Below are 17620 nucleotides of genomic sequence, written 5' to 3'. Positions count from 1 at the left end.
AAAAAAAAAAAAAAAAAAGAAAGAAAGAAAAGAAAAGGGGGAGGGGAGGAGTAAATCATACCAAAGAACAATTGGTGATTGAACTGGTTACTAATTTTGCAGCCAAAATGGCCCCAATTTGAGAAACTATTCTCATTCTGTAAAGTAGTATAGTGCAAAATGCCATGAAAAATACACTTTGGTTATTTTCATTGTTGTCAGAATGTGGCTCAATGCTATGAAGAGAGATGTGGGATACTTTGGAAATAACTTTGGGAATGTTATGAATCCCTTGTCCCTGGGAAGGTACAAACCAAAGCTGAAGGATGGCCACTTGGGTGTTCTGAGAGGGACTTTATAAGCCTAGGTTGGAAGATGGACTAGGTACTTCTATATACATTATTTTTTATTAACATTTTAAAAGAGAATCAAAATCCTCTTGTTTAACAGCAGCCAGTTTGTTTATTATGGGGATGAAGTTGAGGAGAAATGTGGAGGAAGGAGTACACGCTTTGGAGCCATACAGACCTGGGTCTGAGCCCTAGATCTCTACTTATTATCAGTTTATCAATGAGCAATTTACTTAATCTCCCTGATGATTTTTTTTCTCATCTGTACAATGATGATCATAATACCTACTTTTCAGGATTATTAGAATAACATGAAATAATTTATGTGAACTTATACACAGTGGCTGACACACAGAAATAAGCATTTAGGACATGTTAGCTAGCATAATTACAATGACAAAGAAATAATTTGGGCATGGGTTTGAGAATTAATGTACTTTAAAAATCTTTCTGAAGACTAAACATCAATGATAATAGTATATGGATGGCTCCAGGGAGTAAACAAAAAAAAAAAAAAAAAAAAAAAGAAGAGGAAAAAACCCTCACATTTCATCACAACAACATTTGCTACATTAGCACAGACTTTACGTTTCAGCTTCCCCATGGAGTTTGGTGAGATTTTCAGCTGCAGTCCCCTCCCCAGTCCCACTTTATTTTTTATTTTGTTGTTGTCTTTTTAAAAGAGAAAAGTCTGGTTGTGCCTATTATCTGTTATTACTTCCAAACAAGAACATGCTTTCATTTACTGAAATTAGATCCCCATTCACTGTGTTGGCACACTCCTGACTGTCTTCTCCAGAGGGTTTGAGGCCTGTTAGATGGTACACAGTTGGAAATTGGCAGCACTGAACCTCTGCCAAGGCTGGCAGACCTTTAAGATGGCATCTGGTGACCTTTCTGCTGAGCCCCCTGGGTCCTCCATTTGCGAGTTGATGTTCTCACGAGGGGTGTAATCCAAATCAAATGTGAGATCTGGGTGAGATGGAGTTGCATGGGAGGTGGGGCCAGTGTGGGATCTGTACATTGCTTTGGGCAGAGGATGCTACTAGACACCCTTGCAATGTTTCTTTCTAATCCTGAGACTCTGAGCTCTACAAAAGGGTGGCACTAAAGGGCTGATTTGCAGGAAGAGCCTAGTGTGAGAAAGGGAACAATTGGACAGTTTTCTCCTCATTTATTTATCATCCAGCATTACTGTCATCCTTCCTAATTGCCGTAGTTCCCAGATGACACTAAACCCTTCACAGCATCCCTGAGAGCAGCAGCTGAGGTTAGCAGTACATATGAGGAAGCTAGCTGTGTCTTGCTTCCTAGACAGTATTGATGACATTTTTTTCCTTCCTTTGAAATGGCAAATTTCTCTTTTCAATACTGCAGGTAGGTAGCACACAAGCCTAGAAGAAAGAACCATGGGTTTGTGAACAACATAACCACAAACGCCTGTTGACAAATTGTGCTAATAGCAGACACATGCCATTTCTCAGCTAGGGAGTCTTTCTCATAATTTTAAAGTGCTATGTATGTTGTTTGTTTTAAAAAAAAGAAAAACAGCTTTTACTTTGAACAGAGTTAACAGGTCATTTTTGATTTTACATCTACTGTGGCTGTTTTAACAGACAGGCAGTTACATTTAACATTTCTCAGGCAATTCTGTCCTGAGACTGCCCACAAAATGATTTTGAAGGTGGTTAAAGCAAAGATGATTCATCCCCCTTGCCTTCATCCAGAAGAGTTAACTGTCTGCCCCATGACCATTTTTGCTTTTTAATCCTGCACTTCCTGCATGCCTCGTCCTCTAATTTCTGTTCCTCACATATTCCCTAACTTCCATGGATCCTTTCCTGACTCGGAATAATCAAGGTGCAATCAAGAAGACTTAGACCCTGTGGATGTATCTATGTAGAATTGGACAAATCGCGTGAACTGTCGGAACCTTAATTTCTTCATCCTAAAATGAAAGCAATACGAGTACCTACCCATAGGGTTGATCTAAAGATTAAATAAAAGAATGTTTGTAAATGGCTATAATGTGGCTGCCGTGTAGCTAAATACTCAGTGATACTATTATTATTATTATTTTTTTTTTTTTTTTGCGGTATGCAGGCCTCTCACTGTTGTGGCCTCTCCCATTGTGGAGCACAGGCTCCGGACACACAGGCCCAGCGGCCATGGCTCACGGGCCCAGCTGCTCCGCAGCATGTGGGATCCTCCCAGACCGGGGCACGAACCCGTGTCCCCTGCATCGGCAGGCGGACTCTCAACCACTGCACCACCAGGGAAGCCCAGCAATACTATTATTTTTGCAACCATTGCAAACCATAGTTACTTATCTTTCTTAGGGACTTCAAATAGCACTGATTCTTTGTAACATTCACTTGACATTTATTTATATACCAATTATGTAGATTTCATATTATTTATGTAAATTTTATGCCAATTTCTTTTAACACTTTATAGAAATATACCTATGTAATATATAAAAGTGCACATTACAAGTATACCACGCACTGAATTTTCACAAACCTGATTTACCCTTGTGTCAGACATCCAGATCCAGAAACAGAATGGTACCAAAATCCTAGAAGGCCCTCTGATGTTCCCTTCTGAACTTTATACCTCGCCCCAAAGATAACCACTATCCTGACTTCTAGAAGCAAGTTTATACCAGTTGTTAACATTATTTCTGTTACTTTTGGACAGTGAAATGAAATGAAATTTCTTGAGGTCAGGGACCGTATGTTATATGTCTTCTCTCATTGCAAGAACTATGTGTTATATATACACTCTTCTTCTAGCATTCCCATCTTGCTGTATTGCCATTTGATTGCACCTGTCTGGCAAAGCCCCAGCCCTGGACGAGCCCCACTGTCTACCTTCCTTGCATCTCCACGAGGACTACTGGGCATGTGCCCTCTCCAACTGATGCTGCAAAATCCGTGGTCTCCCACCTTCAGTGGCCGCTCAGTTGTGCCCAGCCAACCTTCCTTATTTTTCTGATCAGCTATCTTCCACTCTTTATAGAAGCTATGTCAGGCCGTATGTCCTTAATTCAGACTTCCTACCCCAGCATTTCCTTTCTTGAGACCCAACAGGTAACCATACCTTGTATGTCAAAGAGAAAATTCAAGCTGTCAGCAATTTGGTCAGTCTCCTGTCGCCAAATGTTAAAATTTGCCTACATCCTCACCCATCTTCCTACTTCCCGACCCTGAAGTTTCATTTCTATCTCTGTTCTCTCAGAGATCTTACTTTGTCAGGGTTCACCTTATTTAATCAATGATATCCTCTCCTTTGGTCAGTTGGCTCTTCATTTATTTTTTGTTTGTTTATTTATTTATTTATTTATTTATTCATGGCTACGTTGGGTCTTCGTTGCTGCACGCGGCCTTTCTCTAGTTGTAGTGAGCGGGAACTGCTCTTCATTGCTGTGAGCGGGCTTCTCATTGCCCTGGCTTCTCTTGTTGCAGAGCACGGACTCTAGGCATGCGGGCTTCAGAGGTTTTGGCTCACAGGCTCTAGAGCACAGGCTCAGTAGTTGTGGCACACGGGCTTAGTTGCTCTGCAGCGCGTGGGGTCTTCCCAGACCAGGGATTGAACCTGTGTCCCCTGCATTGGCAGGTGTGTTCCTAACTACTGTGCCACCAGGGAAGTCCCGGCTCTTCATTTAAATATGTTAAAGTCCCTACTGTCTTTGGTTTCATTTTTATAATTCTGTTTTTTTTAATTGAAGTATAGTTGATTTACAATGTTGAGCCAACCTCTGCTGTGCAGCAAAGTGACTCAGTGATACACATAGAGACATGCTGTTTTTTATATTCCTTTCCCTTATGGTTTAGCACAGGATATTGAATATAGTTCCCTGTGCTATACAGTAGTAGGACCTTGTTATTTATTCATTCTATATACAATAGCTTACATCTGCTAATCCCAAACTTCTGGTCCTTCCCTCCTTCATGCCTCTCCCCCTTGGCAACCACAAGTCTCTTCTCTATGTCTGTGAGTCTGTTTCTGTTTTGTAGATATGTTAACTGGTGCCATATTTTAGATTCCACATATAAGTGATATCATATGGTATTTGTCTTTCTGTTTCTGACTTACTTCACTTAGTATGATAATCTCTAGTTGCATTCATGTTGCTGCAAATGGCATTATTTCGTTCTTTTTTAAGAATGAGTAGTATTCCATTGTATATATTTACCACATCTTCTTTATCCATTCTTCTATTGATGGACATTTAGGTTGTTTCCATGTTTTGGCTGTTGTGAATAGTGCTTCTGTGAACATAAGGGTGCATGTATCTTGTTGAATTATAGGTTTTTCCAGGTATATACCCAGGAGTGGAGTTGCTGGACCATATGGTAATTCTATTTTTAGTTTTCTGAAGAACCTCCACATTGTTTTCCATAGTGGCTGCACCAACTTACATTCCCACCAACAGTGTAGGAGGGTTCCCTTTTCTCCACACCCTCTCCAGCATTTGTTATTTGTAGACTTTAATGATAGCCATTCTGACCAGTGTGAGATGGTATCTCATTGTAGTTTTGATTTGCATTTCTCTAATAATTAGCGATGTTGAGCATCTTTTCATGTGCCTACTGGCCATCTATATGTCTTCTTTGGAGGAATGTCTGTTAAGGTCTTCTGCCCATTTTTTGATTGGGTTGTTTGTTTTTTTGTTGTTGAGTTGTACAAGCTGTTTGTATATTTTGGAGATAAACATAATAATAACAAAGCCCTATCTGAAATCAACATTGCACTCCAGTCACCACCCCATCGCTCTCTTCTCTTGCAACTAAACTTCTTCACAGAGGCCTTTATACTTCCTACCTTTAGCTTTTTGCCTCCCCTCTTACCTCAACCCACTTCACTCTAGCGTCCACCTCTGTTACCTCAGGAAGCTCCCCTTATCAAGATTCCTGACGACGTACTTACGGCTTAACTCAGCAGACACTTTTCAGGACTCATCTTTCTCAGCAGCACATGACACTGTTGACTATGCCCTCTCTCTGGAAACATTCTCTTCACTTTTCTGCCAGACCACACTCTCCTGGTTTCCCTTCCACCTTACTTAGAATTTCTTCTAAATCTCCTTTTAGGGCTCTTCCCTCTGTAAATGTAGGTGTTCCTCAGAGTTCTTTCTTAAGCCTTCTTTGCTTTTCATGCTGCCATGACTAAGAGAATTAATGTAAAAAACATACATACATCAAATCTTGGCCTTATTCAAATAAACAAGTATTGTAGCAATTGTTTTATGCTCACATAACATGACACGCTTTAAAATGGGTTCTTTCCACTGTGTCAGTAACAGTCGCTAAAATTTATACAACTTTCTAGGCATAAGGCATAGCTATTTTTTTTAAATTTTATTTATTTTTTAACATCTTTATTGGAGTACAATTGCTTTACAATGGTGTATTAGTTTCTGCTATATAACAAAGGGAATCAGCTGTACATATACATATATCCCCATATCCCCTCCCTCTTGCATCTCCCTCCCACCCTCCCTATCCCACCCCTCTAGGTGGACACAAAGCACCGAGCTGATCTCCCTGTGCTATGCAGCTGCTTCCCACTAGGTATCTATTTTACATTTGGTAGTGTATATATGTCCATGCCACTCTCTCACTTCGCCCCAGCTTACCCTTCCCCCTCCCCATGTCCTCAAGTCCATTCTCTATGTCTGCGTCTTTATTCCTGTCCTGCCCTTAGGTTCTTCAGAACCTTTCTTTTTTTTAGATTCCATATATATGTGTTAGCATAAGGTATTTGTTTTTCTCTTTCTGACTTAACTTCACTCTCTATGACAGACTCTAGGTCCACCTACCTCACTACAAATAACTCAACTTCGTTTCTTTTTATGGCTGAGTAATATTCCATTGTATATATGTGCCACATCTTTATCCATTCATCTGTCGATGGACACTTAGTTTGCTTCCATGTCCTGGCTATTGTAAATAGAGCTGCAATGAACATTGTGGTATGTGCCTCTTTTTGAATTATGGTTTTCTCCGGGTAAATGCCCAGTAGTGGGATTGCTGGGTCATATGGTAGTTCTATTTTTAGTTTTTTAAGGAACCTCTATTCTGTTCTCCATAGTGTCTGTATCAATTTACATTCCCACCAACAGCGCAAGAGGGTTCCCTTTTCTCCACACCCTCTCCAGCATTTATTGTTTCTAGATTTTTTGATGATGGCCATTCTGAGCGGTGTGAGGTGATACCTCATTGTAGTTTTGATTTGCATTTCTCTAATGATTAGTGATGTCGAGCATCCTATCATGTGTTTGTTGGTAGTCTGTATATCTTCTTTGGAGAAATGTCTATTTAAGTCTTCTGCCCATTTTTGGATTGGGTTGTTTGTTTTTTTGATATTGAGCTGCATGAGCTGCTTATAGATTTTGGAGATTAATCCTTTGTCAGTTGCTTCGCTTGCAAATATTTTCTCCTATTCTGAGGGTTGTCTTTTCATCTTGTTTATGGTTTCCTTTGCTGTGCAAAAGCTTTGAAGTTTCATTAGGTCCCATTTGTTTATTTTTGTTTTTATTTCCATTACTCTAGGAGGTGGGTCTAAAAGGATCTTGTTGTGATTTATGTCATAGAGTATTCTGCCTAAGGCATAGCTATTTTTAAATTTATTTTTCCTGATAATAAAATAACATTTCCTCATGTAGGAAATTTAGAATAATAGTTTTATAAGATATAATATGATATAATATAGCATAATGCAATATCCTAACTTCTATTAGGAGATACTTACTGTTTACTTCTGACATTTCCTCCTAGATATATTATGTTCTCTAACACATGAACACATATATACCTATACATGAATTTATAGTTAAGATAATTATATATTTTCATTTATTTGTATAACTAGACATTTTCTTTTGTCATTAAAATTATTCATAACTATTTTAATGGCTCCATACATCCTCTCATATGATCATAGAATGAAATACTCAAACACATCCATCTATTAAAAAATACTTAGAGTTTAAAATTTTTCTTTTTCTGCATTTTTTCCTTAATATACATTCTTAAAAATTGATCTACTAGGTTAAAAATTTCAAGTTCCTGACTCTTAACATGTTTAGTCTGGTCATCCACTATAAGAATTATATCTATTTATATGACCATGAGCATTTGTTTTTCTTATTTCCAAAGAAGTTTTCTATATTTAAAACAATGCCTTGGGCCTCCTTGGTGGTGCAGTGGTTAAGAATCCACCCACCAGTGCAAGGGACAGAGGACACAGGTTCAAGCCCTGGTCTGGGAAGTTCCCACATGCCGCAGAGCAACTAAGCCCATGTGCCACAACTACTGTGCCTGTGCTCTAGAGCCCGTGCTCCACAACAAAAGAAGCCACCACAATGAGAAGCCTGTGCACCACAACAAAAAGTAGCCCCTACTCACCGCAACCAGAAAAAAGCCCACTCACAGCAACAAAGACCCAATGCAGCCAAAAATTTAAAAAATAAATAATGAAAAAGTAAAATAAATTAAACAAATAAAACAATACCTTGTAATTGTTTTGACTTATGTCTTTAGTTATTAAACAAAGTTGAATAATTTTTAGATTTTTGTTTTTTATTTAAATTTCTTTGAGTCATTCCTACAGGTTTTTTTCTTCTTTTTCCCTCTATATTTAATATTAAAATTAAATGGAAGACTACTGAGAGAAAAGCCTCACGGTGAGGCAATTAAGGAGAGACATAGAGCAGAACTGGAGCTGGCAAACTGCCTTGACTTTCTTCGTCTTCTAGTTGCAAACACTGAAAATACCTGTTAGACTCGTAAGTAGAAAAGATATGTGATAACCTTTACGGTTCATCTTTGACACTGCCATTTCTTACAGTAAGGGTTTTGGAGCAGATGGACAGATTATGAGTATATGGAAGATAAAGCCTGAGAAGAGAATAACATGGTCTCTCTATGGTAAATGATCCCTAGACAAATAACCAACGTTTACTTCTTCATTACGCCATGCTAAGTTACCAATGTTCCCAACACCATGCTAATACCTTCCTTTTCTTATGCCAGCCTAGTGCAGATGGAGTCTGCCCTGAGTAACAAAGTGCAAAACTGTTTCTTCCCAGCAAGGAGAATAAGAACTTGAAGGCAGAAACTCAAACAGTACTCCAGAAATCAGTGTCTGGTACTGCAAAGCAGATTAGCAGAGAACCCCCAGCTTCTACTAATCCCACAGATCATCAAATCAATCATGACCCAGATGATGTGGAAAAGAGCAAGCACCCAGAGAAAAACCAGAAACCAGAGGACAACCAGAAACTCCTAAAGGGAGCACTCAGTTGCAGATTTCTGGATGGCCAAGTGAGGAACAAATATCTGAACTTTTCTTGGTAATTGGCTAGGAAAATTCAGAGTTAGGTTGGAAACATAGACTCACACCAACACACACTTCTACTAATGGTAATTAACACATTTTGCATCAGAAAAAATCATTTTTTTTCATCTGAAAATGAATTTTTTTTTTTGCCGTTTGCGGGCCTCTCACTGCTGTGGCCTCTCCTGTTGCAGAGCACAGGCTCCAGATGCGCAGGCTCAGTGGCCATAGCTCACGGGCCCGGCCGCTCTGCGGCATGTGGGATCTTCCCGTACCACCAGGAAAGCCCTGAAAATGAATTTTAAGGTCATTTTGTATATTGCATCTTTGCTGACCACTAACTGAATTGGTCAACCTATTCTATCTGTGACTGACTCAGCGATAGTTATAGAGTGATGTCACCGTACATGCAAATTTGGGGTGTGCTAGAGGGGGAGGGTTCGTCTGCTTTACCATTACAGGAAAAGATCATTTATATTCAAAATCTGATGAAATATGTCTAGATATCAAAAAATTATCAGCCTTAAACTATCTTGATATAAATATATTATCACTGCACTCTGTTACGAATCAACCAAGGACTTCCCTGGTGGCGCAGTGGTTGAGAGTCCGCCTGCCGATGCAGGGGACATGGGTTCGTGCCCCTGTCCGGGAAGATCCCACATGCCGCAGAGCGGCCGGGCCCGTGAGCCATGGCCGCTGGGCCTGCACGTCCGGAGACTGCGCTCCGCAATGGGAGAGGCCACAGCAGTGCGGGGCCCGCGTACCGCAAAAAAAAAAAAAAAAAAAAAAAAAAAAAGAATCAACCAAACAATCCACAACAAACTAACTTGGTAATGATGAATCTAAATGATTATAACTTTGTAATTAAAAAGCAAGAGTAGCAGCAATTGAAAACTGGACCCAAATCAAGACAAACTTATGATTCATTGGTAACTACCATTTCCAAAAATTGCTGAAGTTGCAATTAAACTGACATATAGAGGAGTTTTGCAGTACTGCCAAGCATGAAGTAACAGCCAGATATTTTAGTAGAATACTGAATTAGAGTCTGCAGTAAACTGTAACATAACTATTTTTAGTTCATAATTTTAATAGCCCTTACTAATCACTCAGATGCTCGGTAGTTTCCAGTCATGAGAATATAAAATCCTGTGGATTGGGGATCTTTTGCTCATGAGAACTCTGCAAAGATTAAACTTTGGAGTGGTTACCAGTCCACCAATGGACCTCAGACCATGTTCTGCAAGGTCTCAAACACTGGGGACTTCTCTTTTTCCTTCCTAAAATTTTTATTGATCCTTCTAATTATAAAATATTATATACTCATGTAGAAATTTTGTAAAATGGAAGAATATAAATAAGAAGAAATTAAAACTCAATCAAATAGTGGTATATTTCTCTTCTTTCTTCCATGCATGGACACTGAATATGAACCATTATGTATATACTCTTTATTATCCTGGTCTATTAACTTCATATCAAGAATTCTGCCCCAGCTTCAAAAAAATTCATCCTAAGCATCAATGTTTAATGTCTCTATGAGAGTCATAATCAGAACTAACACTTATATAGCATTTACTATGTGCCAGGCACTATTCTAAGCTCTTTACATATATTAACTAACTTACTACTCCCCAAGCACCCAATGAGGTAGGAACTCTTATTATCTTCAGATCATAGATGAAGGAACTGAAAAACAAAGAGGTCAAGTGCCTTGCCCAGGTCATAAGGCTGAGAAGTGGCAGAGCCACAGTTGAGGCCCAGGTTCTAGGTCCTTAATCCCCAAACTGTATTCATTCTTTTATATGGATATAACATGGCTCATTTAACTAATCCCTTATTTATGGGCATTTAAGTCACTTCTAGTTTTTCTCTTATAAATGAAATTTTGTTTCTTGGCACTCTCCCTATCACATCAAGTTACCCATTTGGGGTACAGTTTCTGGATTAGCCATTGTAAAAGGCAGAATGTTCATTGAGTAGGCTGTTCTTGGACCTCCACAATCTGGATTCTTTGCTAGCTCTGTAGTGCCAGAGGGAGATGATTTGTCCCTCCTCTCCCAGTATTCAAGGAGGTTTCTGATGGGAGGCTCAGCAGGGCTAACACCCAGCCACCAAACACAGCAATACCTCATAGGAAGTGGGGCCCTAACTGGTTCTGTCTGCCGAGTGTATGGTCCTGGGCGGCCAGGTGGCAGCCACAGTTGCCTGGTACAGAGATCCTCATTACCACCTTGACTAAGTAGTAAAGGGAATCCTGCCACAGTGAAAGAAGTAAACCAATCAGAACTCCTTCTATATCCTTATTCCTCATACACAGATGAAAATAAGCCTTCGTGCCTGGGATGTAACAGGCAATCTGGACCAGCTGAATTTGCTCTAAAAGAAAAGTAGCTGATAGAGACTTGAGCCAACATGGGTGAGGACAGGCAAGTATGTAACTATTCTAAATTACAGATAAATTTGAAGACTATCGTTAGTAGGAGGTAAGTAAAGCTGAAAATGTTAAGAGAATCCATAGTTTCATGTATCCAAGAACAGTAAGGTAGCTTAGAATTCAACAAATACAAACTTTCATTTCACAAATGAAGAGTAAGAGGCCCAGAGAGCTTAAATGATGGTTCAAGGTCTCACAGTTAGAGCCTGGCTCTTCTCACTGCCAGCCCTAGGACCTTTTGTCTCTAAGTCCTCTCCTTCCATGTCTTTGAAAATACATGTGTGTTGTTTACACTGCTTCTCAGAAGCATCAGCTCTGCCTTCTCTCAAAAAATAAAAAAAGAATGTATGACTAGAAACAGACTCAGTAGCACAGTTTCAAAAATAAAATTAAAGTGTGCTTTTTGCATCTGCCAGCATGAAAATGAAAGTGTTAGTGTTTTAATTTTAATAATTATCACAGTTGATTGGTAGTATGTCCTTTTGCATGTTTTATCTTGTTTGTTCTCCACAACAGCCATTGAGGTAGGTAGAGACACATGATGTTATCCTCATTTTATAGATGAATAGACAGATGTCAGGGACATTTCCACTTGACTGTGCATTGGCAGCTGAGATTCAACAAGTTCAAAGCCAAACCTTTGATCCTGCTCTTCTTCCTGTGGTCTGTGTCTCACAGAAAGGTCCCACAACTCTCCCAGTTGCATAAGCAAGAAATCTGGACATGATTTCCTCTTCGCCATCCCTAACTCTGATATCCAACTAATCACTGAGCCCTTTAAATTCCATCTTTTTTATGTCTCTCAAAGTGTCCTCTTACTTCTGTTTCTTCTGCCATCATCCTAGTCAGACCACCATTACACATCACTAGGAAGATTTTAATTATCTTAAAACAGGACTTATTTTTCTATGCTTTCTTCTCTTTATTGGTCAGCTGTGGTAATAATAATGCTGTGGGACAAGCAAGCCCAATACTCAGTGGTTTATAACAATAATCATTTTTGTTCACATCACAGATGTGAGTAAGACAGCTTTTACTTATTCCAGTAGGACTTTCGAGGCTTGGCTCCAGACTGCAGATTTGGTTCAGGTCTGCTCTGTTTTTCCTATTTTTCTGAATCCAATGGGCTCCTCAAGGCAAGCTCTTCTCATGGTAATGGAAACATTTCAAGAGGACAAACACAACTGCATTACTCAACCACAAGTACATTTTAAGTCTTTGCTTATGTCATAACCACTAACATCCCGCTGACCAAAGCAAGCCACATGGCAAAGCACAACACCAATGGGGCAGGGATATATATATGCTGCCTCTTTTAGGAGGAATTTCAAAACCACTGGTCAAGTGTAGCCCCTACTTAAAACACTTGAACACCATTGTTTAATCGTCACTGCCCTAGTAGAAAATTCAAACTCCTTGACTTACTGTACCAACTCAACTCTGTTCACTGTCTACTTCCCTTCAATCTCCACCTTTCACTAAACTGAACTTCTATGTCCCAAATAGGGTTCTGCTTCTTTTTATCTCCTATCCTTTGACCATGCAATTACTTTTATGCTAAATTCTCTTCCCTCCTTTTCTATTTAACTGCTAATTACATCAGGGTCTCAACACAGATATCAAGTCTATCAAGAAACATCATTGTCTCACCACCAAAACTGCCTTTTCTAAGGTACAACTACATCAATCTGTGCATATGGCAGTTGTTATTATACTATTAAAATAGTTTGTTTCCTTGTCTATCTCCTTCCATGAGTCTGTAAATTCCTTGAGAATATTCATTTTTGTTTCCAAAATGCGTCTCTCTCTATATTAACTCAAAGCCAACATATTATTTAATGGAGAAACACTAGAGGCTTTCACATTAGAGTCAGGAGAAGTCAAAGTACCCAATATCTCTGCTGGGTTTTAATATTATGTTGGTGGTATTAGCTAATATAATTAAACAAGAGAAAGCAATCCAGGCATAATAATTAAAAATGAGGAAAAACTCTTTTCAGATGGTAAAATTATATATATAAACTATCACAATTTCTAATGAAGAAACTATTAAAACAGTAAGAAGGACTTCCCTGATGGCCCAATAGTTAAGAATCTGCCCACCAATGCAGGGGACACGGGTTTGATCCCCGGTCTGGGAAGATCCCACATGCCATGGAACAACTAAGCCTGTGTGCCACAACTACTGAGCCTGCGCTCTAGAGCCCCTTAGCGCAGGCTCACATTAGCGAAATGCAAAGCCCACGTGCCTAGAGCTCATGCTCTGCAACAAGAGAAGCCACCGCGATGAGAAGCCCTTGCACCACAACGAAGAGTATCCCCCGCTCGCTGCAACTAGAGTAAGCCCACGTGCAGCAACCAAGACCCAACACAGCCAAAAGTAAATAAATAAATTTATTTAAAACAAGAACAGTAAGAGAATTTGGCAAAATAGAGTTATAGCATCAATATCCACAAATCAATGGCTTTCATACACACACACACACACACACACACACACACACACGTAAGTATGTACAAAAACTAGTTAGAAAATAAAATGGAAAACACCATTTACAATAGCAAATAGATACTTAACTAAATTAACTAAATAAATAAATAAAATACATAGGTATAAACTGAACAAGAAGTAATGTCCAAACATTTATGTGGAAAAATATAAAATACTCTTGAAAAGCATGAGTATATTTGAATGATGGAAAGGCATGCTATTATATTCTTGTACAGAAAAACCTAACATCATCAATTTCTATCAAAATCCCAATGACCTTTTTTGTATAAATGTAAAAACTCATCCTAAAATTCATATGGAATCTCAAGGGACCTTGAATATCCAAAACAATCCTGAAAAAGAACAAAGCTGGAGGACTTATACTTTTTTATTTCAAAACTAACTGCAAAGATACAATAATAAAAATGGTATAGTACTGGCATAAAGACAAACATATGGACCAATGGAATAGAATAGGGAGTCCAAAACTACACCTTCACATATAGGCTGAAATTATTTTTTTTTTTAAGATTTATTTATTTAGTTAGTTTTGGCTGTGTTGGGTCTTCGTTGCCGCGCGTGGGCTTTCTCTAGCTGCGGGGAGCAGGGGCTACTCTTCGTTGTGGTGCGCAGGCTTCTTACTGTGGTGGCTTCTCTTGTTGAAGAGCACGAGCTCTAGGGTGTGCAGGCTTTAGTAGTTGCGGCGCACGGGTTCAGTAGTTGTGGCTTGCAGGTTCTAGAGCACAGGCTCAGTAGTTGTGGCTCACAGGCTTAGTCACTCCATGGCATGTGGGATCTTCCCGGACCAGGGCTCGAACCCGTGTCTCCTGCATTGGCAAATGGATTCTCAGCCACTGTGCCACCAGGGAAGCCTGAAATGATTTTTTGACAAGGATGCCAAGATGATTCAATTGGAAAAAGACGATTTTTTTCAACAAATGGTATTGGGAAAACTGGATATCTGCATAAAAAGGATGATTACCATATACAAAAATTAACTCAAAACGAATCTATGACTTAAATTTAAGATCTAAACCTATAAAACTCTTAAAAGGAAAAATAGGGAAAAACCTTTACATTAGATCTGGCAATGATTTCTTGGATCTGACCCCAAAGGCACAAGCACCAGAATAAAAAATTGACAAACTGGATTTCATGAAAATTTTAAAATGTTGTGCATCAAAAGACACTATCAAGAGAGTAGAAAGGCAGCCCACAGAATGGGAGAAAATATGTGCAAAACATAAATCTGATAAGGGGATTAATGTCCAGAATATATAGAGAAATCCTAAAGCTCAACAACAAAAACAACCTGATTCAAAAATGGGCAAAGGCCTTGCATAGACATTTCTCCAAAGAAGATACACAATGACCAATACGCACATGAAAAGATATTCAACATCACTATCACATTAGCGAAATGCAAATCAAAACTATAATGAGGTACCACCTCACACGCATTAGGATAGCTATAGTAAAAAAAAAAAAACGAAAGAAAGGAAAAAAAACAGAAAATAACAATGTTGGCAAGGAAGTAGAGAAATTGGAACGCTTGTGCACTGTTAGTGAGAATGTAATAAGGTACAGCCACTGTGCAGCAGTTTCTCAAAAAGTTAAAAATAGAATTACCATTAGGTCCAGCTAGTCCACTTCTGGTAATACACAAAAGAGTTAAAAGGAAGGTCTCAAGGAGATATTTGTACAGCCATGTTCATAGCAGCATTATTCACAATAGCTAAAATGGAGAAGAAACCCAAATGTCCATTACCAGATGAATGGATGAGCAAAATGTGGTGTATGCCTACAATGGAATATTATTCAGCCTTAAAAATGTAGGAAAGTCTGATACAGGCTACAACACGGATAATTTTCACATTTGCTAAGTGAAATAAGCCTGTTACAAAAAGGCAAATACTGTATGGTTCCACTTATACAAGATACTCAGAGTAGTCAAATCATAGGGACAGAAAGTAGAATGGTGGTGCCAGGGCCTGAGGGGAGGAGGGAATAGGCAGTTGTTTAATAGATATAGAGTTTCAGTTTTGTATGATAAAAAGAGTTCTGTGGATGCATGGTGGTGATGGTTGCACAATAACATGAGTAGACTTAATACCACTGAACTGTGCACTTAAAAATGGTTAAGATAATGAATTTTATGTCATGTGTATTTTACCACAATTCTGAAGAATGGGAAAAAACATGAACAAAATCAAGATGTCAATCCTCCCTGAGGTAATTTATAAACTTAATGTGATTCCAGTAAAAATAGTATCAGATTTTTGTTTTGTAAATAGTCAAATTAGTTATAAAGTTAATTTGAAATAATAAACGAGCAAGAATAGTCAGTAAAACCCTGAATAGAAAAGCAGTGGGTTCATGGCTAGTATTACCAGATATAAAATGTAAAATCTCTGTGTCTAAAATAGTGTTATGTTGGCACATAAATAGATGAGACTAATAGAATTGAAAAAAAAAGTGAAGAAATAGACCCAATGGCATATTGCAATTTTGTGTATAATAAAGATGACATCACAAATTAGTAGGGAAAACATAGACTTTTTAATAAGCAATATAGGATTATCTAGCCACAGAGAAAATTTTAAATCGTGTATATTCTTCACATATTATACATGTAACGATGTATACCAGGATGTATTCCAAAGGGATCGGGGATTTAATATAAAAAATAACTGCACAGTAGTACAAGAAAATGGGCAATTTCCTCTATAATCTGAGATAAGGGAAAATTTTCTCAACTGTGACTCAACATGCAGATACAATAAGAAAAAACGTGATAATTTTGATTACACATATGTGGCCAGAACCACCATCAGCAAAGCACATAGAAACTTAACAAACTGGGGAAAATATCTGCAACTTATGTCATAGATAAATATATCCCTAACAGATAGGATCTTCTATGTAAAAATTAAGAAGAAAAAAGACAGCAAACTATTAGAAAAATGAACAAAATATAGGAACAGACAGGTCACAGAATGATAAATATAAATGACCCTTAAACATATCAAAAGATATATCCTTGCTCTTAATAAAAGGAATGTAAGTTAAAACCACCTTGAGATATAATTTCTCACCTAGTAAACTGGCAAAAGTCCAGAAAATTGACAACATACTTTGTTAGAAGGTAGAGGAAATTTAAAATGGAACAACCACTTTGGAAGGAAATGAGGCAATAATCAGCAAAACTACTTACGTATGAATTTTTTGACATGAAAATCTCACTTTCAGAAATCTATCCCAAAGGGATACTGGAAATATGTTTAACAATTTATGTAGAAGGTATTCGTTGCAGCACTACTTATTATATCAAAAACTGTAAACAACCTAAATTTCCATCAATAAAGGACGGGTTGAAAAAACTAAGGTACATCCATACATGGAGTATTTTAAAAACTTTAATAAAACTGTAGAAAGTAATGAAGAATATCACTATATATATGAATCATATATATACACACATATATATAATTGTATGGCTATATCCATACTATATATCATTGTATGGAATAATATAGCTAGATATACTATTAATTTAAAAAAAGCAAAGTGAAGAAAAGTATGTAGATTATGCTTCTAAATATCTATTATTGCTTATGTTTTTAAAAATTAAGGAATTAATGAAAACTTTTTTTTTAAAACATGGTTACCTATTGGGACTAGAGGGAATATAATGGAGGGATCAAGAATAGAAACCAAAATCTCTGACTAAATCTTGTTCTGTAGATTTGGCTTTGGAACTATTTAAATATTTTACATAAATATAAAACTAACTTAAATGTTGAAAAAAATCAAGCCCTAAAAATTGAAAACAAAATAAAGTAAGTCTGTTTTAGTTATCTATTGCTACATAACAAGTTATCTGAAAAGGTGACCACTTAAACCAATAACCATATATTATCTCTCACTGTTTCTGAGGGACAAGAATCCAGGAATGGCTTAGATGAGTAGTTCTTGCTCAAGGTGTCCCATGAAATTTCATGCCAAATGTCAGCAGGA

General features: G+C 38.0%; 1 protein-coding gene across 1 annotated transcript in view; it reads left to right on the top strand.

Moving 5' to 3' along the window:
- Positions 1-17620, top strand: part of CUNH1orf87 (chromosome unknown C1orf87 homolog) — a 114853-nt gene that overhangs the window by 11782 nt on the left and 85451 nt on the right. Inside the window, 1 exon segment of the mRNA XM_007462579.1 lies at positions 8425-8659. Within this exon segment, the coding sequence (XP_007462641.1) occupies positions 8425-8659 (235 nt within the window).

Source organism: Lipotes vexillifer, unplaced genomic scaffold (assembly GCF_000442215.2).
Source record: "Lipotes vexillifer unplaced genomic scaffold, Lipotes_vexillifer_v1.1 scaffold54, whole genome shotgun sequence".
In the NCBI taxonomy this organism is placed as follows: domain Eukaryota; kingdom Metazoa; phylum Chordata; class Mammalia; order Artiodactyla; family Lipotidae; genus Lipotes; species Lipotes vexillifer.
Note: the sequence above shows the minus strand (reverse complement) of the source record. Positions and strands in the feature narration are given on the sequence as shown.